The 24,458-nt window shown below is 45.2% G+C and overlaps 1 protein-coding gene across 1 annotated transcript in view; it reads right to left on the bottom strand.

Annotated features, from left to right (window-relative positions):
* The window catches only part of NCKAP1L (NCK associated protein 1 like), a 40,909-nt gene that overhangs the window by 4,696 nt on the left and 11,755 nt on the right, over positions 1–24,458 (bottom strand). The window contains exons 8-30 of the mRNA XM_043564210.1: positions 24,286–24,334; positions 24,031–24,187; positions 21,258–21,314; positions 20,904–21,000; positions 20,244–20,353; positions 19,941–20,073; positions 19,392–19,473; positions 19,152–19,210; positions 18,787–18,932; positions 17,289–17,421; positions 16,901–17,020; positions 14,698–14,843; positions 14,283–14,414; positions 12,615–12,833; positions 10,595–10,725; positions 7,797–7,894; positions 7,571–7,664; positions 7,332–7,414; positions 6,953–7,033; positions 3,902–3,995; positions 2,865–2,981; positions 2,380–2,489; positions 808–897 (exon numbers count right to left, since the gene is read on the bottom strand). Coding sequence (XP_043420145.1) covers positions 808–897; positions 2,380–2,489; positions 2,865–2,981; positions 3,902–3,995; positions 6,953–7,033; positions 7,332–7,414; positions 7,571–7,664; positions 7,797–7,894; positions 10,595–10,725; positions 12,615–12,833; positions 14,283–14,414; positions 14,698–14,843; positions 16,901–17,020; positions 17,289–17,421; positions 18,787–18,932; positions 19,152–19,210; positions 19,392–19,473; positions 19,941–20,073; positions 20,244–20,353; positions 20,904–21,000; positions 21,258–21,314; positions 24,031–24,187; positions 24,286–24,334 — 2,538 coding nt within the window. The remainder of the gene's footprint in view (positions 1–807; positions 898–2,379; positions 2,490–2,864; positions 2,982–3,901; positions 3,996–6,952; positions 7,034–7,331; positions 7,415–7,570; positions 7,665–7,796; positions 7,895–10,594; positions 10,726–12,614; positions 12,834–14,282; positions 14,415–14,697; positions 14,844–16,900; positions 17,021–17,288; positions 17,422–18,786; positions 18,933–19,151; positions 19,211–19,391; positions 19,474–19,940; positions 20,074–20,243; positions 20,354–20,903; positions 21,001–21,257; positions 21,315–24,030; positions 24,188–24,285; positions 24,335–24,458) is intronic.

Genomic DNA, 24,458 nt, shown 5'->3' with positions numbered 1-24,458 from the left:
TTTTAAGTTAACTGAGTCAGAGTTCCCAGAAGTTTCTGCCAAAGTAGCAAAAAGCCCACAGCTTGGGAAGAAAGAGATAGCAGGAGGCGCCTGATTCATGACCCACCGTGCTCTCAGTCTTAATAGCTTTTCAGGGGAAAATTCTTTCCTCCTCTGAGCCCCCAGTTCCCCGCCCCCAGTTCAGCTCTGTATTATTCCGCACCCTTCCCATAGTACTTCTTAAGGACAAGACATACAGTGGTAGGAAGTGGTCAAGTAAAATCAAACATGAACTGGACAGGCAGTTATGGATGAGGGACACAGCTGCCCCATCAGATCAGACTTGAGAACGCTGCAGGAAAAAGGACCCAGTCAGCCAGGGACAAGGTAGGCCCTGTCCTGCAGAGAAGTCATTGAAGACTCTACCTTGGGATTACAGGACAAGCTGGAAGGTTAACCAGAATGTGAGTCCTAACGGTCAGGCCGAATTCAGTTCTGGGTTCAGGCCTTTTTTTTTTTTTTTTTAATGTTTTTATTTATTTTTGAGAGAGAGAGAATGTATGGGGGTGGGGGTGGGGGGGCAGAGACAGAGAGGGAGACACAGAATCTAAAGCAGGCTCCAGGCTCTGAGCTGTCAGCACAGAGCCCCACATGGGGCTGGAACCCATGGGCTGTGAGATCATGACCTGAGCCCAAGTCAGACGCTCAACCGACTGAGCCACCCACGCGCCCCTGAATTCATGCTTTTGAGTCACAACAAGGCAAGGACACAAAACCCTCTGGCCTTTGCTCTTTCTGTTCCCAGACCAACTTAAACCAAATACATACCAAGCGCATGAGCAGAGAAATGGATTCCCGATTTCTGGTTTTAAGCTTGTCAGTCTCCTGGCCCAGCTGCAGGAGGCTGACAGAAGCCACCTGTAGGGGAAGAATTTGTAAGAAAGCAGATTTTTATGGAGGTCAGAGTGGGACAGCCTCAGGCTACAGGAAGTTAAGCAAAGATCAAGGAGGAGAGTTAAGAAGTGCTGCGATGTTCCTGGAGACTCTGGGTGGAAAAGTAGCAAATCCCCTAGGCTCCAGAGACGCGCTTTGCCTGTAAACCAGGCAGGGCAGACAACAGGAGGTTGCCAGGGGTGCTGGGGGAGAGGCTGCAAGGGGCGAGGACAAAAGCTAGAACAAAGACAGGTAATACTGTATGCTGGAGATTAATCCCTTTTCCTAGGCAGCCTTCAGACAGCACTGTCACCAAGTTGTTTACAGCTGACTCCCCACCAGACTAGAGACAGAGCTGGGCCTCTGATTCAGAGGCAGTGTTCTTCACATTCCCCTCCTGTCAACTCCCAAATGGCTGTCCTCTCCATTCACCTCCAGGCCCCCAACAGATCAAAGAGGGAGGAAGAAACATGATTAACTGCATCCCAGGCCCAGGTTGCCCTCATTCAGTAAAGAAACAGGGCAAACGGAAAAGGGGAGAGGGGGTCCCTTCTCACCCCATCTTGGAGATCTGGTACGAACATTCTTTATATCTAAGATGCTCGGATCCCATTCTGATTGGCTGGCTGGCCCAGTTTAAATGGAGACCCTCTAACTAAGCTTCCAGGGAAATGGTATGATTCCGGAGAGAATATGATTTACCGTGTGTCCTCCTAAAAGGAGACAAATGAGGCCCTAATTCTTAAGTCAGGCCCATGCTTTGCAGAGGAATAAGTTCCCCATTGTTGAGAACGCTGAAGTCAGGCAGTGGGTAATGGACCATGTATCAGAAGCGTATGGATTGAATTCCACCATGGAGGACTTAGAATGGAAAACCCCAGGGTTTTCAACAATGGAAAGAGACTACTTATTCTGTGTTTTTCCAGAGGCAGAACTTAAGATAAATGGTGATTGTTACAGGGAGTCAAACCTTGGCTAAAAATATTTTTTGAAACAATTTTTCTCGAATAAATGGGATGTAACCTACAGTAGAATCGGCTGCCTGATTATAAGCCCCAGTCCTAGAAATCAAGCCCAGTGGTTCTCAAAGCGAGATCCCAGGATGAACAGCATCAACTTGGGATCTTGGAAACGCACATTTTCTAGCCCCACCTCAAATCTACTGACTCAGAAATTCTCCAGGTGATTCTGATTTACACTAAGGTTTGAGAATGTGAAAAAAGGTTCCGTCGTTGTTTGTGAGGATTAGAGTTGGAAAGGGCTTCCTTATGGGTTCTAAAACTTGGTGTCTCCAATTTGATTGTGCATCAGATGTCCCGGAGACCTTATTAAAAACAGAGGACTTGGGGGTGCCTGGGCGGCTCAGTCAGTTAAGTGTCCAACTCAACTCTTGATCACAGCTCAGCTCTCGATCTCAAAGCCCTGTGTTGGGCTTGAGGTGGGCTATGCCTTGGGCTCTGTACTCACCACCAGAAACTCCTTGAGGTGAGTTTCGATGTTCTTGTTGTAGAGTGTGAAGAGGGCAGCAGATACCTGGATGATGGCTTTGGTCAAGCAGTGAATATTGTTGTTGTAACCTAGGTTATGATTGACAGAGGGGGAGAGACACAAAAAGAAATAAAGTGAGCCACCCCAGGCTGACCCCAGCTGGTACTTTCTCACTGTTTCAGGCTAGGCCACCCCCGTTTGACACCAAAAGGACCAGGAGGCATTTGGGGGATGATATTCCTAGAAACATCAGAAGATAGTTAGATATTAGGATAAGGGTATTCCTAAGAAATCTCACTGGAATTGAATTTTACGGAGACTTCATTCTCAAGTGTTCTTTGAAACAGAACTTTACACCTGAGTCAGAATTCTGTACATTCTCCAGACAAATGTCTCCGTCTCCTCTCCCTACCCCGGGAGACTATCCTAATAGCACTGGTCCCTCCCACCTACTCCTTACTTACCATCCTTCTCAATACTATAGAAAGAAGAAGGGTCAGCGGCGAGGAGTGGGAGGGAAACAGCAAGAAAGATCAAGAGCAGGCAGGCCACCTTATATTCTTCCTCAGGGGATGAAGTATCTGGTAAGACGAAAAAAAAAAAAAAAAAGAGGGAAAGTAAGATCAGCAAACAGGAGTTATCTTCTACAGAGGTCCTAGTTCCCAGGATTACTGGGAAGATCCTGTAAGAAAATTATCTAGGAAAACGCTTTCTAAAGCACTGCAGGCAAGTCATTCTCGCTGAAGGGGAACAGGACTGGCCTCCACTTCTCATGAGGGGCCTGATCCTGGAGGCCTCCTCTGGTGACCAAAGCAGAGCTCTTGGGGAAGGGCTCTGCGGACATGCAGTCAGAGGACACTGTCAGCTGCCTGATGGGGTGGGGAGACAGGAAGGAGAGGGAAGGGTCTTACCAAACTAAGAGAGAAGGGCCAGTCCAGCAATTTTGAAAGGGCTTAATACCAGCCCCTTGGTTTCATCCCATTCTGAGTGTGCGTAAGAAAGAAGAAGTGTGTACCAGGAAATGTAAAAGACAACGGGAGACGAGAGGAAGAAGTGAATAGCATCAGGGTGATTCTATGGGAGGGGAGAGCACCAGATCACTCTGAGACACATAGATGCTGTACCACAGCATGAAATCACATGTAACTCAGCATGAAATCACATGTAACTGTGGCTTGCTCTCTCATTGTCTCATTTGCATTAATCTTACCTCCCCAACTAGAGCACAAGTTCCTTTGAGTATTTGCTGAGCATCAAAGGGGCTCTCGCTTAATATTTTTTAGCAGATTGACAGGTCAACTGGTTGGAACGTGGCTAGGAATCTAAATTGCCTATGTAAATGTTTTCTGGGGGTTAGGGACTGCACTTTAAGTCTTTCTTTAGCTCCCAGCTTATATCCTCTGAATTCACAATCCCAAGGGAAGATTTCTTTTGACATTGACATTTTCCCACCTAAAAATAATGGTCCAAGCCCTCCCTTGCCCACTTTCCCCAATCTTACCAGCTTTCAGATTGGCAATGGCAGCCACCAGGGCTGGGTCAATGTCACAGCCCACTCCTGCAGCAGAGGCCAGCTCAAAGATACTCAGGGTCACCTAGTAGAGAAGAAAACAACATTCTGGACAGGGTTCCCAGAGGGAAGTGTTTGACAGAAGCTACAGGTAGTCAGGATTCCCGGATCACAGATGTTAACCCTTCGGTGAATTATCATCTTTTCTAGGTATTCTTTTCATAGCTCTCCATAACCTACAGAGAAAAGGCACAAATGGCATTTTGTTTGGCATTCAGATACTCCACAGTACGAATTTCCTCTCTCACTCTTAATTCCCCAAGAGCTTCCTACAGTCAATGCAACCAGAGTCATCAATTCACTGCCTCCAAGCTACAACTCGCTTCCTTACTGTCATACTTGGGTTCCCTCTTCATCTACAGCGTCTTTTCCTGACCTCTACTTCTATCTAAGTGACACCCACCCCTTGAGGCTTAACTCAAATCTCATATTATGTGTGAAGCCCTCGCTGAAACACTTCAGGCCCAATTCATCTCTTCCTTCCTAAAGTGGTACCACGGACTTAGCATGGATCACACATGGTATTATCAGTTACCTTTTCAGATAGGAGGTGGCACATATGGCTTATCTCAGCACCTAGAAAATAATCCTTTACAACCTCATGGCATCTGAGGGGAGAAAAAGGCCTTGGAGTGAGAAGATCTGGGTTCAAATCCCAGGACCACCACTTTCTAAATGTGTGACCTTGGCTAAAAGTTACTTAACCTCTTTGAGCCTCAGTTTCCTCATCTGTAAAACTGGGAGAACACTACCTCACAGAGTTGTTGTGGAGATTAAGTTAGGTCACATGTATAAAGCATCTACCCTACACACTCAGAGTCACTAATAAACATGAGTCACCAATCAACATTATTCCTTTCCTCCTCTTCCTTTCTCTCAAAGCCAGGAACATTGCACTTCTTTTTCTCCTCTTTAGTTTTTAACACAACGCTAAGCACATAGAAGGTATTCAATTACTATTTATTGATTGATGGAATTTAAGAAACAAAACAGATGAACATATGGGAAGGGAGATGGAGAGAAGAGAGAGAAACAAACCATAAGAGTCTCTTAACAAGAAAGAACAAACTATGGATTGATGGAGGGAGGTGGGTGGGTGATGGGCTAGATGGGTGACAGGCATTAAGGAAGGCACTTGTTGTGATGAGCATTGGGTGTTGTATGTAAGTAATGAATCACTAAATTCTACTCCTGAAATCAATATTGAACTGTATGTTAGCTAACCAAATTTAAATTACAAAAATACATTTATTGATCGATACTTGAATCTCTAGTACTTAAAATCAAGTTCCCGGGATATGGCCCCAAAGCCCCACTCCCATGCCGAGTATTTAGACCTCATTTGAGGTTAACCAAATTACTTGAAAATGTTTGGAGAGAACAAGGACAATTGTTTCAAGAGTAGACAACTGGGTGGGGTAACTTTAGCAAAGCACCCTACAGATACACCAATCAACACACACTTCACCTATGGTACTTGTCATGGAAGGCTCACCTTTGCCACGTTCTGCTCTGCCCTTTATTTAAATTCCCTATAGTTCATGGATCTGGGGAGATCAGGGACCGGGTCCATGACCTGTGATTTTTCTGGAGAAGAAAGGGATGATCGAAGGAGTCTTATTTTCTCTTTCCCTAAGCTTCACACTCCTCTGAGACAGCAACAGAATCTCTGATGGACAGGCCACCTCTCCTCCCCCCCACTCCGGCTCCAACCTACTTATTTTCACCAGCAGGCAGGGCCTAAAATCAGTGCTGCCCAGGAGATACAGGTAGACAAGCTTCTGACAGGCATTCGTCCCCAACATCAGCAGCTTCCAGAAACCCAAGTTCATTGTAAAAGAACGGTCAGAAGGGGCAGCCAGCCCAGTGAAACATCAAACCCACATGGTCCCCAGGACTGCTTCAGCCTGAGGTTCAGGGGGAGAGAGGGGAAATCTCACAATTCCTTTGATCTCAAGGCAAGGAAGTTTTTCTTAATATCCAACTTTGATTCTTCCTGCTGACCAGTTCCCTCTTAATCACAGAGCTCTCTCCATGAAGAAGTGGCCTGCCCTATGTGTCTGAAGGCCCTTGTTCCCAGCCTTTGGCTGTATATCCTACATAACACACCTGTTTGTTTCAGGTGATCCAAAAGACAAGAAGATGTTGCAAAGATGGGGGGGCGGGGGCAGGCAGAGAAGTGGATGTTCTACTCGGGGTGCCTGCAGAAGCCCCTCCTCCTCTCTCCATCTCTGTAGTAGATGCAGGCCTGAGCCAGGTGACACAGACATAGAGGAATCAAAAAGTTTCAGAACCAGGAGGAAGGAAAGGCCAGAAAAGGGAAACTGGGCTCAGGTGGAGAGGGTGGGGATGGAAGCAATAAATCATTTTACAAAAAGTACCTGAGCTCCTGACTGAAGAGGGAACTTGTTTGCACACAGTTCAGTATCTAATTGGCACACTTTAGCTAGAAAAAGCCGCCAATGCTACCCTAGATCTTACCTTTCTCCAGTAATGTTTCCCCAACCCTCTCACAGGTACGCCAGGCTCCCAGTTCTGTCCATCCCCCTCATGTCTCTCCAGCTCTGCCCTGTCTCTCCAAGAATATCGTCTGACCACTACTCCTCTCTCTACAAAATCTCTCCCAGCTCCTTCCTATTCAAATGCCGGCTCCTTGGGGCACCTGGGTGGCTCAGTCGGCTAAGTGTCCAACTTCAGCTCAGGTCATGATCTCGCAGTTTTTGAGTTTGGGCCCCACCTCGGGCTCTGTGCTGACAGCTCAGAACCTGGAGCCTGCTTCAGATTCTGTGTCTCCTTCTCTCTCTGTTCCTCCCCTGCTTGCTCGCTCTCTCTCAAAAATAAATAAAGATTTAAAAAAAATTTCAAATGCTGGCTCCTTCCCTACAGTATTCTTCAGAGCCCTCCCTCCCTCATGAGGTCCTGGGTACGTCCTTTCGACAACAACAATCTCCTAAGTGGATTGCACTTCGAGCTGTCCCATACCTTGATGTCTGTGTCTGGGGTCACAAACTCTTTCAGGCACTCTATGGGACCCATGAGAAATGGGCAGTGGGAGGAGAACACCTGGAGGAGAGAGAAGATAAATGAGTTCACAGGGCAGTGCCAGTACCTGCAAAGATAGACGGAACAAACATAACAAGGGCCCCAGCTTGGATAAGGCCCCACCAGCCTCCCACACGGCCCTCGCATCATGCTTCTAGGTGTCCTCTGCTCATCTGTCCCCAGAGATCTTCCGGGACCTCTACCAAATTACGTTCCCCCTCTCTCCTCAATGCTCACCACACGTCTCCGCGATTTCTCATACAAACCCTACCCTCAGGGGCATCTGTGATTCTGGGGCAGCCCTTTGCCCTCAGCTCACCTCCCGAAGTCCCTCCTGGGCCATGGCCCTAAAACTGAGGATAACTCCAATGATGGTCATGCGTTTCAGCACATTATCAGCCCCTGCGGAGAAGGAAGAGCATGAGAAAAGTAGAACTCAGGAGACTAGTGCGGGTTTTGCTTCTGCACACCCAGCCTAGCCCCGCCCCACTCCCCCAAAACCCCTGTCATCCGTAATGCCATGGCCACAGTTCCTTGTCCCATCAGGGAGGTGCTCACCTATCAGCTGGGGCAGCAGAGAAGCCATCAAGTCTGCCTTGCTAAAGTTGGATCTGATCTGAACAAGTACATCCATGTTTTCCACCACCAGCTTCTGCAGCCAGGACACAGAGACGTGAAGCAGAAGACAAGACCATGGTACATCCCCCCACCCCCCGACCAGTCTCCTACTCCTGCCCCTTTTCCCTGAGGCTGCGCCTTTTCCCAGGCCTTGTTTACACAGTACCTTCAGCTCCATAATCTGAGAGGTCACATGCCACATCAGGTTCTCACTCAGGAACTTCATGCCGTAGGGGCCCAACAGTTCAGCCAAGGCCCGCATCTCTGAAACAGAGTTACAGAGGTCCCGGGTGGGACTCAGAGAGCACTGGAGTGTTTACACCACAGACAGACGGTAAATCTGAACATTTACAATATTTTTCCTCAAGGAAAGGAAGTAGGAAGTTGGGGAGCAGAAGTGGCCTGCAATCCTACATTTAGGTGACAGACCTGGCCATCCTGTGGGACCATTTACCCCCTCCCCACTGGCACTCACGCAAACACTTATCGCAAATGATATTTACTTTACATTCTTACAGGAAGCAATCCTTTCCCAAGTCCCTCTCTGTGGTACCTGGGTTTTGCTCTTGCAAGACTAGCTGTACTAACTCGTTAGATGTAAGACCTTAAACAAGTCACTGACCCTTCTGAGCCTCCATTTACCTCTCTGTAAAATGAAGAAATTAATATCTGCCCCGAATACTTCACAGAGTGGATATGAGAGTCAATAAGAGCCCATGCTAAAAATCTTAGAAGCCCACAAAGATATATATGATTAAAGGATTATTGATGTGATCATTATTAACAGCCCTCTGAGGTATACAGTACATCCTTCTGGTTTAACAGACATGGTCAAGCGCTTGTTCAAGGTCACTTAACCAAGTCAAGGGCTGGTACCTGAAATCTAGCACAATGTCTTATTGCCCCTTTCTGTAGATACCACAACTAGTTTCTTATCTAAGCTCTGGTGTCTTCTCTGCTCCTCCCTCTGCTTCCCTTATTTAATGCCTCACTGTCCAAATTTTCCTCTCCTGGACCTACCTTTTCTTTTTCATAACCAACACACATCCCCAGAATCCCAGTTGTTTCTTCCTCTAAGTCCTTCCTCCCTCTAGTCTGCCCCGGATGCCTTATCTGTCCCTACTCATCCCACTTTCGGCTCTTTGTGGATTAAACGACACCCTACTGGGGAAATCCCCTGTTGGAAACATTAGTGACAAATCCAAATAGGAAGGAGCTCCAGCGATGGTCTTTGGCCATGCACCATCCCAGCAGAGAAAATCGTACAAAACCAAAAGTAGCAACAACAAGAGACCGGCAGCAGAAAAGTGAGTTTAACGTTGTTAATAGGAGTTCAGAGGGGAAAGAAATCAAGGCTCACGCTCAAGCTGTTGAAGGCAGGACCAGTTGATCTCTGCTTCCACCAAGAACAGAGGAAGTGGAACTTGGTCAGAGCCCCATCTAGAGTAAATACTACACACTTCTGGCCTCTCCGATTTATAGTAGAAAAAAACTGAGCTGAGAATTAGAAAAAGATGTGCCACCTGGTCAACTTGATAATGCCAAAATGGCTGATAGAGAGGAAGAAGGGCTGAACTGCCTCCCCTGGAGAGAGAAAACACACTGATCATCCAGTTCAGATCGCTGAATATCCTTACTCTAGTCTTCTCAACTCCAGGCTAGTAACCCTAGGCCATCCTTCTCTTTCCATCTATCTATTTTTACAGTAGCATTGCCCCATCACCATGGTAACTCGGGGAAATTGGGGTGGGGGTGGTAGAAGGGGGAATCAGCCTTACCTCCTGCTGCTCATCAGTTGTCAGCAAGACCTAAAGCTGATTTTAGATGCTGCCTACAGTTTGTGGGTGGAGTTGACAAAAGGGGACATCTGAAGCCTCCAGCACGCAAAGAGTAGGGTCAGCTTACTGATGGAATCAGAATGAGGGTACGAAGGAGACAGCACTGGACAACAGAACTGTGTGCTCTTCTATAACATGCCCCCCCAAACAAGGAAGGGGAAGAATGGAGAAGGCGGGGTCACGAAAGCATCCCCCACCTGTACCAGACACCATGCAGGAGCCAGGATTTATATGGAGGTGAAAGGAGGGAGGAAACAGTAGGATAGTTCATCAATCAGTCAGTAAAACAAATCCATTAAAAAGGATCTGTATGGCTTCCAGCCCTCTTTTAAAAAGAGAAGGACACCCCAACTCATTCACTCCACAATCCTTACCCACCGGCCTTAAGACACAAAAGTCCTTCTAGACACTGGGAAGCAGCACCGCATGTGATTAAGCACCCAGGTTCTAGAATTTGACTGCCTTGAGTTGAAATCCCAGTTCAGACATTTATGAATGTGTGACCTTAGGTAAGCTCCTTAACCTCCCTGTGTCTCAGTGTCCTCATCTGTAAAACAGGGGTAATGGGAGTTCCTACCTCAAAGCCATTGTGAGGATTAAAGGGATTAATAGGTGTGAACATTTAGAACTTAGCCCACAGTCAATGTCATCTATTATTTTATCATCATTATACATCAGCAATCCAAGCTCTGGCTCAGGCCCTAAAATTTATCCCTCAGAAAGAAGATGCCATGACATCAGACTACTATTTAATAACTCCAAATATCAGAATTCCCTCCTTACATTTATTTATTTATCTTTTACCCTTCGTTATATGTCTAACTCTTTATTCTGTGTGGAAATGGAAAATAACTATTTACCACCCTTCGAAAAATAAACCCTTTCAGTAACTTGAGTGGCCTTACCTAGCTCCCAACTCCCCTCATTCTCCCTCTCCACCTGCAACCCCCAGGCCACTCCTCAATTCTGGCTCTCACTTAGGATCTCTTTATTGTCCCCAACATGTAATCCCGCAGAGATGTTGAGGAGCCTACAGAATGAGCCTCTGGGAAGGTCTGGAGGCCGAGATGCTGAACTGAGGGGAAAGGCTCAGCTCCTTGCCAAGGAGACCAGGCCCCGGGCTCACCAGAGATGTCAGAGAACTCCTCTGCGCTGAAGTTCTGCTCCCCCTCTCTGGGAAGACTGATGAAGGCCTGCATGGCGGGGGAGAGGATGATGGTGCCGCCGCTCGCCTGTCTAAGCAGACTTTCTAGGTACCTAAGGGTTGGCCAAGAAAGCACACGAGATTAGCATTCGATCGTTTCTCCCTGCCATTGCTCCCCACTACTACCACTGGGCTCGGGAAGAGAAACTCTGCCAAAGGCTGGGGTGGGGGGAAGAAACTCAAAGAAGACAGCAAAACACTCTAATTAACACCCCAAGCCATTGGCTCAAGAACAACTGGCAGTGTTGTAATTCTGCTTCTCCTCCAGTCCGCAGGGTATTTCACAGGGCTGTCAGATGTAACAGTATGCACTCCCCTCTCTCAGCCCCTGCTCTTTTCCAACTGTTCTCTCCCCTCACCCTAGGCCTCTCTCTGTCAGATAAGACAAGCCCAAACTGACAAGAAAAAAGTTCCTACTAACTGGGCTCCTCTGAAATATACTTAGCCTCAACCGCTCCAATGAGAATGTTGGACTGAGGGGGGGGCGCCCGGTGGCTCAGTTCGTTAAGCGTCCGACTTCGGCTCAGGTCATGATCTCACAGTTTGTGGGTTCGAGCCCCAAGTTGGGATCTGTGCTGACAGCTCAGAGCCTGGACCCTGCTTCAGATTGTGTCTCCCTCTCTCTCTGTTCCATTGTGTCTCCCTCTCTCTCTGTTCCTCTCCTGCTCACGCTGTGTCTCTGTCTCTCAATAATAAATAAACATTAAAAAAAAAATAAAAGAATGTTGGACTAACCTGGAACCTGCTTCACATTCTGGTGTCTCCCTTTCTCTCCGCCCCTCCCCTGCTCACGCTGTGTCTCTGTCTCTCAATAATAAATAAATGTTAAAAAAAAATTTTAAATAAAAGAATGTTGGACTGAGGACATAGGATTCTAGAAGCCAAGTCCCAAGTCAAACCTCCTGGACTGACAGAAGCCTTGTGAGCACTGGTCATCCAGCCTCCAAATATCCCCTCCCAACCTCCAGGCAAAGGAGGGTGTGGCCAGCCCCTGCCACTCACCCAGGAACTAGCTCTGGGTCTAGGTCTTACAGAAGTCCCCTGGGTGGGGGGCAAACCCAGCCATCAAAGGTGAGGGGTTTTTTTCTTTTAGTTTGAATTTGTTGTCAAAATTTTGAAACTGGGAGACTTTCCATTAAAAGTAAGGTGCTTAGTGGGGGTAGCGATCAGGTGGAGGCAAGGGGTGGGTGCCCCCTTCAGAGAAGCATGCCCTCTTTAACAATTCAAAGTCTTCACTTAACCCACAACACCCATTTTCCTTTCCTGACACGCCCCTGGTGGCATTCTTACTTGCAAAACTGGTCTCCGTCTTTCCCCCTGCTCAGGGGGGCTCTTTGCAACCTGGCTCCTGCTGAGCTGATATTGGATTAAGAGCGCCACCCAGTGGCTTGGGGAGGTAGGAATCTGGCTCCTTTCCATCCTTAAACTCTCAAAGGAAACATTGCTAATCCCTACCTCCTCTGGTTTTGGAGAGGCAGCTCCCTTCCTATTAAAAACAAACTGCTAGACTCGACATGGTCATATCTGGGATGAAGCGATTGTATCCTGGAGATACTGTGTTAGACAGAATAGTCTTCAGGTAGAGAAGCTGGGCAAAGAGAAATAAGAGAACTTCAGAAAGAGGAAGAGAGAGCGTTTGAAATTAAAACAGTAAGAATCCAGAAAAGGAAGATTAAGAACTGGAGAATAAGAGGGGAAAGGTCAAATTGCTACAGGGTAGATGAATGGGTGTTACATGGAAGGTCAGAAATAGATGGTACATGGAAAGAAGGACATCTGGGTTTGCCCCCCGCTTATTGCTCTAGTCCTCTAGCAGAAACAAGCCTCTATTTGGGGGTCTATGGCCCTCAGAGCTAAAATGCCTGGACCCAAGGTCTGACCGTGTAAAGGCAAAAGTGGTAACAAAGGAATAAGGCAGTAGAAGAGGCTAAGCAACACTGACCAATTTGTGTAGAGAGTGGTGATCGTCTGTTCCCCACACGAGTCCAGTGGCTGTGTCTGCTGCAGGAGGGCATTGCGGATGACTCTAGAAACATCTGCACCCACAAACTGGGCCAGTGACTGTATGAAACCGACATATGCCTTGACTCCTGCCAACAGTTCAGAAGGCCTCGCGATCTCCTGGGTCGTGGCATTGTAGCCAGCCAGCCACACAATGGCTCTGGGTGACAAAAATCATAATCACAATCATAATATTAAACACAGTAGCAGCACATTTATACTGTGTTCCAGGTGCCGTGCTATGATTTAACTACACACATTACCTCCTTTAAATCTCATAGAAACCCAAAAAGGTAGGTACATTTGTTAGTGCTCTGCTCAAACCCTGTCAAGGCTCCCCATCTCACTCAGAGTCAAAGTCAAAGTCCTTACAATGACATAGAAATACCTACACCGTCTGCCAACTCCTCCAACCTAGTCTCTAACCTGACATCTGACCCATCAGTCCCTGGCTCATTCTGGTCCAGCCATCCTGGCCTCCCCCGGTCCCTGAACATTCTAGGCAGGTTCCCATCTCAGAGCCTTTGCCCTGGCTATTTCCTCTACCTAGAACGCTCTTTCCTCAGATAGTCACACACTTGGCTTCTTCAGGAGTTTACCCAAATGTCACTTTCTCAAGCATGCCTTCCCTGGCAACTCAAGCGAATAGATTACAAATTCCAAAACAAAACATAGAAGACTGGAGTATTATTTAAGACAAAAAACAAAAACAAAGAAAACAAAACCTTTTCCCCTCATTCCCCTAATTACTGACTATAGCACTCAACTCCAATATAAGGAATATTCCTCCTACTTCAAGGGGCAATGGAAAGAGAGGCAAAGTGAAGGGAGGGAATCTATTTTATTGAAGCCTGTATGTGTCAGGAACTTCGAACACATTATTACCTTTAATTCTATACCAATTCTCAATTACAGGTAATTCTCATTATAAGGTAAATATCATTATCCTTATTTTCAGGGTAGGAAACAAGGCGCAAACAAGTCAGATTCCCCACTCCAGTGTCTTAACTAATGGCCAGGATGTCAACACAGGTCTCCTGACTGCGAAATCCCCGCTCACTCTACTAAACCACTAAACCAGTGGTGATCAGTTCTGGTTGTTTACCAAACCACCTGTAGAATGTTGGGACCTTTTTTGTTAATTGCATTTTAATAAAGATACTTGAGACCTATGCCAGATTAACTCCATCAGAGTGACCACCAAAATGAATCTAACAGAACCCAACTTTAAGAACCACCATACTATGCAGGGGCACCAGGGTGCCTCAATCAGTTAGGCATCCAACTCAATTTTGGCTCAGGTCATGATCCCAGGGTCATGGGATAGAGCCCCATGTCAGGCTCCACACTGAGCATGGAGGCTTTTGGGATTCTCTCTCTCTCTCTCTCTCTCCCTCTTCCTCTCCCTCTCTCCCTCTTCCCCACTTGTGTTCCCTCTCTATATATGAAATACATTTTTAAAAAATTTTTAATAAAAGATTCTCTCTGCTCCTTCCCCGCTCACGCACACGCACACAGTCACGTGTGTGCTCTCTCTCTCTCAAAAAAAAAAAAAAAAAAAAAGGACTACCATACTATGCAAACATAGAAGACAAGGAAAGAGTGATACCTGTTGAGTCTGGCCTCCAGATGGCTGCTGAGATACTCAGAAGGGAAGATCGTGTGTTCAAACACAGAGAAGCTGTGCACATGATTCATTGTCAGCGCCAATTCTGTCAAGTTTAGGTGTAGCTTGTCCATGCTGGGAAATTGAGAAAGTAAAACGAGCTTTAATTACAGGGCTGGCACTACCTGCTAGTACCCAGGAAGGATTTGTCAGGCCCATGACCCTCAGACCCTTTCAGCTTCTAGGACATTGATGCCGCCTTCAAAGGCAAAGTAGGAAATTCACACGGAAGTGCTTTTCCGTATCTGCCACTTGCCACCACCACTCCCACGTTCTTCTGCCGAATCACCTTCCCTCTTCCCTGCTCTCCCTTCTTGGAGGCAGTGGCCACCTGGCCCTCAAGGGCCCAGGTCCTCACTTGGTGACAATGCTGCGGTTCTTCCGGTGACTCTCAGCTCCTGGCTTGTCTCTCTCAGGTTCTCCTTTTCTGGGAGTCTGCCTCTGCTTCATGATTTTCTTATTCTTGGCTTTGCTGATGGTAGTGGCACAGTGCTTAGGTAGAAGCTTTAGGGACAAACACAAATGAATAGTGAGATCCATTCCTAAAACTGACAAGGAGCCCATCTCGCAGACCCTCCACTATTGTCTATTCTTTTATTTGTCTGCCTTTCTCTCTCTTTCCTTCCAGCATCTCCTCCTTGAATGGGGGCCAATTTGAAATGCACTCATTTCTTTTAGGTATCACTAAATATCTCTCCATGGGTAGGGCTCAAAGTCTAGAAACAGCAGTGTTTTTTATGGATCAGATCGTCAAGTCCCCACTCACATCCTGAGAGAAACTCTTTACTGATGGAAAATTCAAGTAAAAGGAATAGGACCTAAGAGCTCCACGCAATTGCACTTTCTAGGATCTTCCAACCTGGGAAGAAAGTTATTTTTTGCTTGGATGGAACAACCATCTCACTTTACATCCCTTCATATTCTGTCCCATGGTTACAGATGCCCGTGCTATGTAGCTGTCCAAAGATTCAGAGCTCACAATATGGCCAGCACTCTCTTTCCACTTCTTTTTTTATTATTATTAATCAATTCTGTATCTCTTCTCTTCACTGAGATAGCCCAGTCAGCTGCACAGAAAATACAAGATAGAATTATATATTCAGGTTTCTCCTTCAAGATAATCATCTTAGAATTCTCTCCACTTAATCCAATGCTGCGGAGCCTGTGCAGAGCACGTCTGGAAACTCCTCATTCAGAATTCCTCTAAAGGTAGCGTAAGCACCATGAGAAAACCGGTTTTAGTACTTCACAGTCATGCTAAGAGATGTGACCCTAAAGATGTGTCAACCCTGATGTTATGCCAAAACGTCTGCGGTAGATTCTGAAAGTAATTCCAAAATAACGTAACTCTGCTCGTTATGGCAACATCACTAATTATTTATTCCAAATGATAACTTTAGAGGGGGCAATACTCATCTGGGCACAAAAGTCCTGGTGTGCATGAAAACAATTACTCACATCACGCTTGAGTCACCCCTGATACAACACTGAGCAAATCTCTTTCGCGTCCCTTGCATGTAGTAGGGACTCAAAATAAGTGAAGAATATGCCCGCAATTCTACTTGGTTGCCTAGCTTCGGGGCATTCATCACTTAAATTTCTTTCTGGCATGTGTTTGTACTCCTCTTTCCCTTAAACCAGGACATTCCCCAAGGGCAGGGATAGTGTAACTTCCTTCTGGGACCCCATCCCAAAAACCCAGCACAGAGCTTAGGGCTCAGTAAGTACCAAATAATATAGCAGCTGACATCTATTGAGAGCGGTGTACTAAATCTTTAACATACTCTATTTCATTGCATCTCTATGATACCTCTGTGAAGAAACTATTTTTATCCGCATTTTACATATGAGACAATGGGAAGGTTACATAAGTAATAATATTAACCATCCATATGCATACACAACACACACACACACACACACAACCCGGACCCCCTTCTACCAAAGTTGCTACAAAGCCTGACTCAAACCCAGGAAGGGTGGGTAGTCCAGGAAACCTAAAAGACTCCAGGGCAACAAGTTCCTCATTTTCTAATTTTCTGAAATTTAGGTTGAGCTAATCATGACCAGGTGCTGTGAGTCAGTCAAGGTGGGGCGTGGGGGTGGGGGAAACAAGCAGACAAGGACAAGAAAGCAGCCCTGAGGATAAACACAGAGGAGGTGCCTGAAAATGTTCACATGGCCATGGATTAGGGTGCAGCTGGACAGAAAGGTGAGACAAGACAGGTGATACAGGGGCCACAGTCCTAATTATGCATACACAGGGCAGAGAGAGGAGGGGGAATAAACAAGGGAGCTAACTCCTCTCTCAGAATGCTTCAAATGAGAGCACAGATTTTGCTGGTATGCAGCTGTTCAAATAAGAGTATTTTTGGACACCTCTATCTCGTCCTAAGGGAGTAAAGACTGAAGGAACTACACTAAGAAAAGAAACCTGCCATAAACTCAAGTACACAAAAGCCCTAGCTCTACTTGGGAGAAAGGGTTAGAGAACTTGGCATTTGACAGGAAGACAAGGTAGACAGAGGGAAACTGAAATAGAGAGAGAAGACTGAGCCTACCTGCTCGCTCAGGTTTCGTTGTTCAGCACAGAGCTCCAGGACGCAGTTGCTGGTCTGCTTGGCCAACTCTTCAAGGAAGGAGTTGCAGTGATGAAGGCCATGGTTCTTCAGGTGGGGGTACTTTGGAAAAGAGGAACCAAGGAAGAAATTGTCATCACCAAGACAGTCACTTCTTCCTCATAATCTGCTCTGAGCCACCACTCAGAAGAAGAAACAGACCCATAGAGAGGACACGTTCTACATCAAGCTGAGACACGTAGGGTCACGTGTCACATACCTATGTTTGTACCCTTCTTATGACCAAAACCAACCCTTGGAATTGTGTTTTGTGGAATATGGATGAGATGTGATTAGAGAGATGACAGGGCTTAGAGGTCAGGGTACCCACCTCCTCCGGGCACATCTCATGAGTGCAGTGGACAAAATGAGCACAAATCAGAGGGAAAGCAATGGCATAACGCAACATGGTAGGTTCTTCCAGGGTCACGGCAAACATCTTCTCAAAGGTGCGGAGATGGAAGCTGCAGACAAAGGGGAAGCAGACTTAGAACCAGGGTTTAGGAGCCTGCTGGTCCCTTTGGGGTGGAGAGAATATTCATTCTTTCAACAAATATCTACAGATCTTCACACCTCCCTCCCTCACTTCCCTCCTCTCTCTCTCTCTCTCTCTCTCTCTCTCTCTCTCTCTCTCATTCTAAGTAAGCTCTATGCCCAACATGGGGCTTGAACTAATGAACTGAAGATTGAGAGTCATATGCTCTACAGACTGAGCCAGCCAGGTGCCCCCACAACTCCCTACTCTTAAGGTAGACAGGAAACCAAGAAACTTAACCCTTTTCGATTTTCATACTGGACCCCATGGTGGTTTAGTGCTAATCTTCTTCCCTGCCCTTGTCCAAAATTTGCTATTCTTCCCTCAGAGCCTCTGCATGATTTAAAATTTTGTTTAATGTTTATTTTTGAGAGAGAAAGAGACAGAATGCGAGTGGGTTAGGGGCAGACAGAGGGAGACACAGAATCCAAAGCAGGCTTCGAGCTGTCAGCACAGAGCCCGACGCAGGGCTCGAACTCACGAGCTGTGAGATCATGACCTGAGCTGAAGTCGGACGCTCAACCGACTGAGCCACCCAGGCACCCTAGAGCTTCTGCATGATTTGGGCTATTCCCCCTAATTTAGAAGTCCTACAGTAATATTAATTCACATCCCTCCCAAAATTCGACCACTGAGGCTCCAGAAAACTTTCTCAGGTTAATTCCATGATACTAATCTTTCCTCAACCCTATATCCTCTCAATATCATGCACTCTTTTTACACTTTCTTACATTTGCAATTATTACGTTGATGTCCTTTTCACATGTACATGGGTGTTGTATCTCCCCACCTATACTGAATGCAGAGAACAGAGCCAACATATTGTGTTGTTTGATCTGCCAAAGGACAGAGTTATGTCCAACAGTGGTCACTTGATAAATGCTGAATGATACCTAAGGAAGACAAACTAATTTTCATTCTCCAAAGGCCCTATTCTCCAACTCTCTCAATTATTTTCAGCTCCCTCCACTGAAACCCCACATTTTCCATGTCTCTTTTAAATCAAAATACCCCAAGAATAAAAAGAAGCCGCAGAAGGTTCCAAAGATACCAGTGTGGAAAAATATATACTGATGAATTATCACAGATAATTATCCTAAAGAAAGCCAAAACAAAAGGGAATCAACCTAAAATTCCTATGACTTGGTAGAACCTGGCATGAGTGAGTTGGAGCACCTGCCTCTAAGGAACTCTCAAACAATATTTTCCCATCTGTTGGAAGGAACTACTGTTCTCCACAGAAGCCAGGGAAGAGATCAGGTCAAATGATAAAGAGCTCTGAATAAGGGCATACCAGAAAGTAGACAAGTCAGAAGTTTCCACCAGTATAGTCTCTACTGAGTCCAGCATTCGGGAGTGAAAGACAATGAGATTCATCACCTTGGCTAAGTCAGGATTCTCGTGAAGGTGCAGGGGAGCCTTAGCCACACTGGTATACGCCTGTGGTTGGAGTTAGGAAAAGGGTGGAGAAGAACAAAATAAATGAAAAGGACAGCCCACCTAGGAGCTACAGTTTGGTTAGGGTTTGTCCTGTCAATCGGTAGTTGTCAATGTTGAATCACTCTATACAGCAGAGATTAGTAAATAAACAGAGAAGGAAGGGATTGTTGAGGAGGAAGAACCTTGAGAATGCGGGACCATTAACAGGAACAGACCTACCTGCAGACGGAACCAGTCCAGCCTCAATCCAGAGAATTCAAATTTCTCTCCACTATCCACTACAAGAAAAACAGAAGTTTAAAAGAAAATAATAAAACAGCACCCTATATCAAACTCCACAGAATGGTAGGTCCTTTTCAAAGTCATCTTGTCCCACTCCCTGGCTCAAGAGATCAAGATTTCTAGAACAAAAGATGTTCACCCTTATATACCTTACCTTCTCCTCTTCCCTCCAATTACCTTGTTTGAGATTGAGATTGGAGAGAGTACTGACGAATGAGGACATTATAATGGACTCCTCCTCAGGACACACAGACAGGTTCTAAAAGAGAAGTTCGAGTTGACATCAAGTGGGTAGAGGTTCCACCAGGACAGAAACCAGGACCACAAGGCTCAGTCAGTTCATGAAGGTAGAAAGAACTGGTAAGTGCCAGAAACAGAAAGAGCTAACCAAGAGATGGAGGAAATCCCCTGGGTTCACTGCCATGCTAACACCCAGTTTCTCTTTATTCTTCTCTATTTCTAAGTAGTATTTTTCTCTCCTATTTCTTCATGTAAGAAGAAATATTCTCTCCTAAGTATTTTTCTCTCCTATTTCTTCATGTAAGAGGTGGGGGAAAAAAAAGACCGTGGAGATTATCGGTCTTTTTTTTTCCTTTCAACAAATGCAGAGAGGAAAATCGGGCTTTTTGACAATCTACAAAGCATGAGATTCAGCCAGGGTGGCCCCCAGCGGGAAATGACCAGGGATCGCCCTGACAGTTCCAAAGTTTAGTTAATTAAACTTACTTGAATGATGTCACTGAGCACAAGGGCATCAAATCTGGCCAGGTACTGAAGGTGGTATTGCTGTATCACTTTGATGTGTCTCCGGACAAGAGCCCTGATCTCCTCCAATAAGAAAAGCAATTCTGCAATGCTCCTGCAGAGTCGAGGAAGATAACAGGGAGGTTTTGAGACTAGAAATATCAACTGAGACAAAGACAGTGATAATAGAGCAGAAACAGAGACCTCCTGAGGTCATTTGATGCCTCCCTGTGCCATTTCCCAATCCATCTAAGGTCAAGGCTCTTAACCATGTCAAGTACTTACGAGTCAACATAGTCCTCAGGTGTCTTTGTCTTGGTGACGTTTTCTGTGTGGCGAACCAGCCAGGTGACCTCATCACGAATGAAGGACAGAGCCATGAAAGCATAAAGGGCCTAAGGAGAGGACAGAGATTATGAGAATTTTCAACTTTAAAAATGGATTTCAGAGCACAGAGAACCATCATGATAATATGCCTATGAACACAATCGTGTAACCTCATCAGCAATAGTATCCAATAATAAACACAGAGACCCATAAAAACCATGTGAAACAGAATCAGACATGCACGTATGTGGACATTAGCTCACAGTCAATACTATTTCATCTCTATTAAGTCTTGGAAATATTTAGTAGGCATTTATGTGGTTTGGCAAAAAAAAAAAGAAAAGCAAGCTCTATCTTCAATTAGATCACACTCAAATAGAGGATAAGACAAGTACACAAATAGCTATAATGCATCATATACTACCCCCTGATGGTACCCAATAAAGAGATCCAAAAAGTTTTGGGGTGCTCCAGGAGGATTCAAGGGAATCAGTGTATACATATATAAACAGATCACGAACGACTCAGAAATGCAAAAACTAATGAATGCCAAGTCACTCCCCCACAGAGTCTTTCATCATTGGTCATCATTCCCCTGCCGGCGTTTCATTTTCTTGCCTTGGGACCCAGCAGTCCTGGCTCATCTGTTAACACAGTCTCCAGCTCCTTCACTGCCATCCGCAGAAATTGGCGCCGTTGACAGTGAAATTGGCCGCTAAGGAAAGAAAGTAGAAACGAGAGAATAGTGCCTCTCCCATCCTTAAAAATCCTCCTAAGGCATTTAGAAAGGGGTATCAGATAGGAGGAACATTCAGTGCTCCCATTAGACTTGGTAAGAAAACACAAGAATCTGTGGGGAAGCAGCAAGTTCTTGGGTTGAAGCAATTAAGCTGTGGGCGGTTTAGGTGAGAACAAAGGTCAAGAGAGATTCCTATTCCATCCCCTCTTGGGGAGCCCATTCCCCACCTTTACCTGTTTGCAATTACATGCTCCTTGCTTTCCTTTATGTCTGCCACTCTCTTGCCATACCTGAAAATTGACACAAGCACAGCAGGGTTGGCCACACCACCAATTAGAGACCTTGTCCCACCTTCCCAGTCCTGAGAGATTCCAAATGACAGCCTATGTATGGGAAGCATGGGCACCCCTCACTTTCAGGATCTTTCCAAACCCAACTTTTCACCCTGGCCTACTAATAAGAGACTCATACAGCTTAGAGATTATCTAGTTCTCCTCACTATTTTCGGATGAAGAAAATAATATCCAGGGAAGAGGAACGACTTGCCCAAGGTTACATAGGGTTGTAATGGCAAAACTGGGTCTGGACTTCTTGTCATGTGCTCCTGCCTTGACACCATTAGGCCAAGTACTCTTACAGGTTTGGGGGAGACAAAAGAGGTAGTGCATAAATATGACACGGGCCCTGCTCTTAAGTAGGAGTAGTTACTCCAGCTCTACCTTGGATCCCATTCTCACCCTTCTCCTCTTAGAATTTTTCTTTATCAGTTACCTCTGTCACTTGGTCTCTCCCTCTCCACCAGTTTATTCTCTACTCCCAACACATAAGTTCAAAGCCTCCCTTATCCTCAAAGACTTTCACTTGACCTTGACAATCTGCTGCACTTTCCTGTCCTCCCACACCACCAAACTCCTCCAAAGACACACCTAAACTCTTGACTTCCTCACCTTTCACTGACCCTTGAATCCCACAAAGCTTTTGACACTTAAAAAACTGTTTTCTCTAAAGTCAATGTGAACTGTTGAATCACCAAATGGCCTTTTCGTTGATCTTCACTTGTCTGTAATATCTGACTCTCCTGACCATCTCCTTTTTCTACTAGTGATCCAGGCTCAAAAATCCCACATTACTTTAGGCTCTGTGTGTTCCCTGTGTCCCTTATATCTGTCTTCTCTTGTCCTGCATCACTGTTGCCACTGCATTAGTCAAACTTCATAACCTTTCTTTTCCCTTTTCCAAACCACTCCCTTACTGAACTTGGCACAGAATGAAAGAAATTTAGACTTGGAAAGTATCTTAATTAAATCAGGATTCGACTCCACAGCATTCCTGGTAGATAATTTTTTCACCTCTACATAGTATGATGGAAAGCGACAGGATTAGAGTCAAATAATCTGGAATTATTTCCTATTTCCAATGAGTGGCATTGACATTTAACTCCATTTTCTCATCTATAAAAAATATATTAATACTTACACATGAGTATAAGTACCATGAAGATCAAATTAGATCATTTATACCAAAAACCTCCCTCAACTATAAACCTTACATCTTAGTTGTTGTTCTTAGTGATGGGGAACTGAACACTTTTCAAACATGCCTTCCATTCCTTAAAAGCAATAATCATTTGGGGCACCTGGGTGGCTCAGTCGGTTAAGCGTCCGACTTCGGCTCAGGTCATGATCTTGCGGTTTGTGAGTTCAAGCCCCGCATCGGGCTCTGTGCTGACAGCTCAGAGCCTGGAGCCTGCTTTGGATTCTGTGTCTCCCTCTCTCTGCTCCTTCCCCACTCATTCTCTCTCTCTCTCTCTCTCTCTCTCTCTCTCTCTCTCTCTCAGAAAAAAAGAAACTTCGAAAAAAAACAAGAAATAATTATTAGAAAGTTTTATAGGTATACAGATATGGATGTAGATATAGACCCAAATCCACCCCTTGTAACTTCTAATTATTAATCTTAGACTTACTCTCTCTTAACTCTGACAGTGATTCTTTTTATGGTAATATCCAGTTGTTGAGAGTATGAGGAATAAGTATTCTCATAGACTGCAGATAATACAGCTGTTTGGAGGGCAATTTGGTAGGAGCTATTAAAATTTGGTATATGCATACCCTTTACCCCAGCAATTCCACTTCTGAGAATCTACCTTAGAGAAATGTTCATGAAAATATGCGTCTAAGAATGTTCATTATAGCATTGTTTGTAATGATTTTTTTTTTAAAAAGGAAACACTCTCAACTATGCTTCAGTTAAAAAACAAAGAAAGGAAAGTGGAAATGGTTCAAATGTCCATCACAGGGGATTGGGTAAATAACTTATGTTACAACCACATAATAGAATACTACGCAACTGTTAAAAAGAATAAGATAAGTCACTATAGACGGACATGAAAAATATCCGAAATATAGTAAGTGAAAAAAAGCAAACTGCAGAACACAATGTAGCGGCGGGTCCATTGCTCTTTAAAAATTGCTTATGTAAGGCTGAAAACACATTCACACCTTTACGTGTTACAGACACACAAGCATCTGGAGGACATACGCCAAACTATTCCGGGAGATGAGATTGTAGTCAACGTCCACTTTCTATTTTGTACATTTCTGGATATTAGTGCACAATAATAAAAAAGTAATAAAGATATGTGACCCCTTCCTCAATCCAACGCCTCCTTCTCTTTATAGTTCTCTCTCGATTCTTCCCTTCACAGTCAAACTTCTTAAAAGAATTACTTATTAAATTCCTTATCCCCCATTTGCTTCTAAACCCACAACCCGGTTTTCAACCTTACCACTCAACTGAAGTTGTGCACAGGAAGGGCACTAAGACCACCTTTATAGCCACATCCAATGAACATTTTCCAGTCCTCATTTTCTTTGACTTCTCAATGTCATCTAATGTAAATAACCGATCTTCCCTCCTGAGAATGTTTTCTTCCCTTCACTTCTGTCTTCCCTCTTCCCCCAAACCCTAAAAATCTCAAAATAAGATTAGTTGGCTCTCATGTCTCACCCTTTCCAACTGCTAAATAAGTCTTCGGTGACCTTGTGCACCTGTAGCACATCCTCCCGGATTAGGGTGATGTACAGGGAGCCCTGCAGACACAGCTTCCACAGCTTCTGGCACTGGTTGTTGGAGTTGAGGCACCCATTACAAAGAAGAAACCCAACTGCAGGTGGATAAAATAGTGCAGATGAAGACTTTTAGAATTTTCTATCCATGTAACACGCTGCGACATCTACTCCCACCTGATCCCATAAAACTTACTGATAATCCAGCGTTCCATCACTTCCACAGATAGGTACTCACAGGCCATCTGTGAGAAGAGAGGCAGAGATGGTCAAGCAATTATTGAACCTGGTCTTCCCCTAAAGACTAAGGCAGTCAATACCAGGGCAGTCAAACTAGAATTTAAGTATCAAAACCAACTTTTATTTTAC

Source organism: Prionailurus bengalensis, chromosome B4, assembly GCF_016509475.1.
Source record: "Prionailurus bengalensis isolate Pbe53 chromosome B4, Fcat_Pben_1.1_paternal_pri, whole genome shotgun sequence".
In the NCBI taxonomy this organism is placed as follows: domain Eukaryota; kingdom Metazoa; phylum Chordata; class Mammalia; order Carnivora; family Felidae; genus Prionailurus; species Prionailurus bengalensis.
Note: the sequence above shows the minus strand (reverse complement) of the source record. Positions and strands in the feature narration are given on the sequence as shown.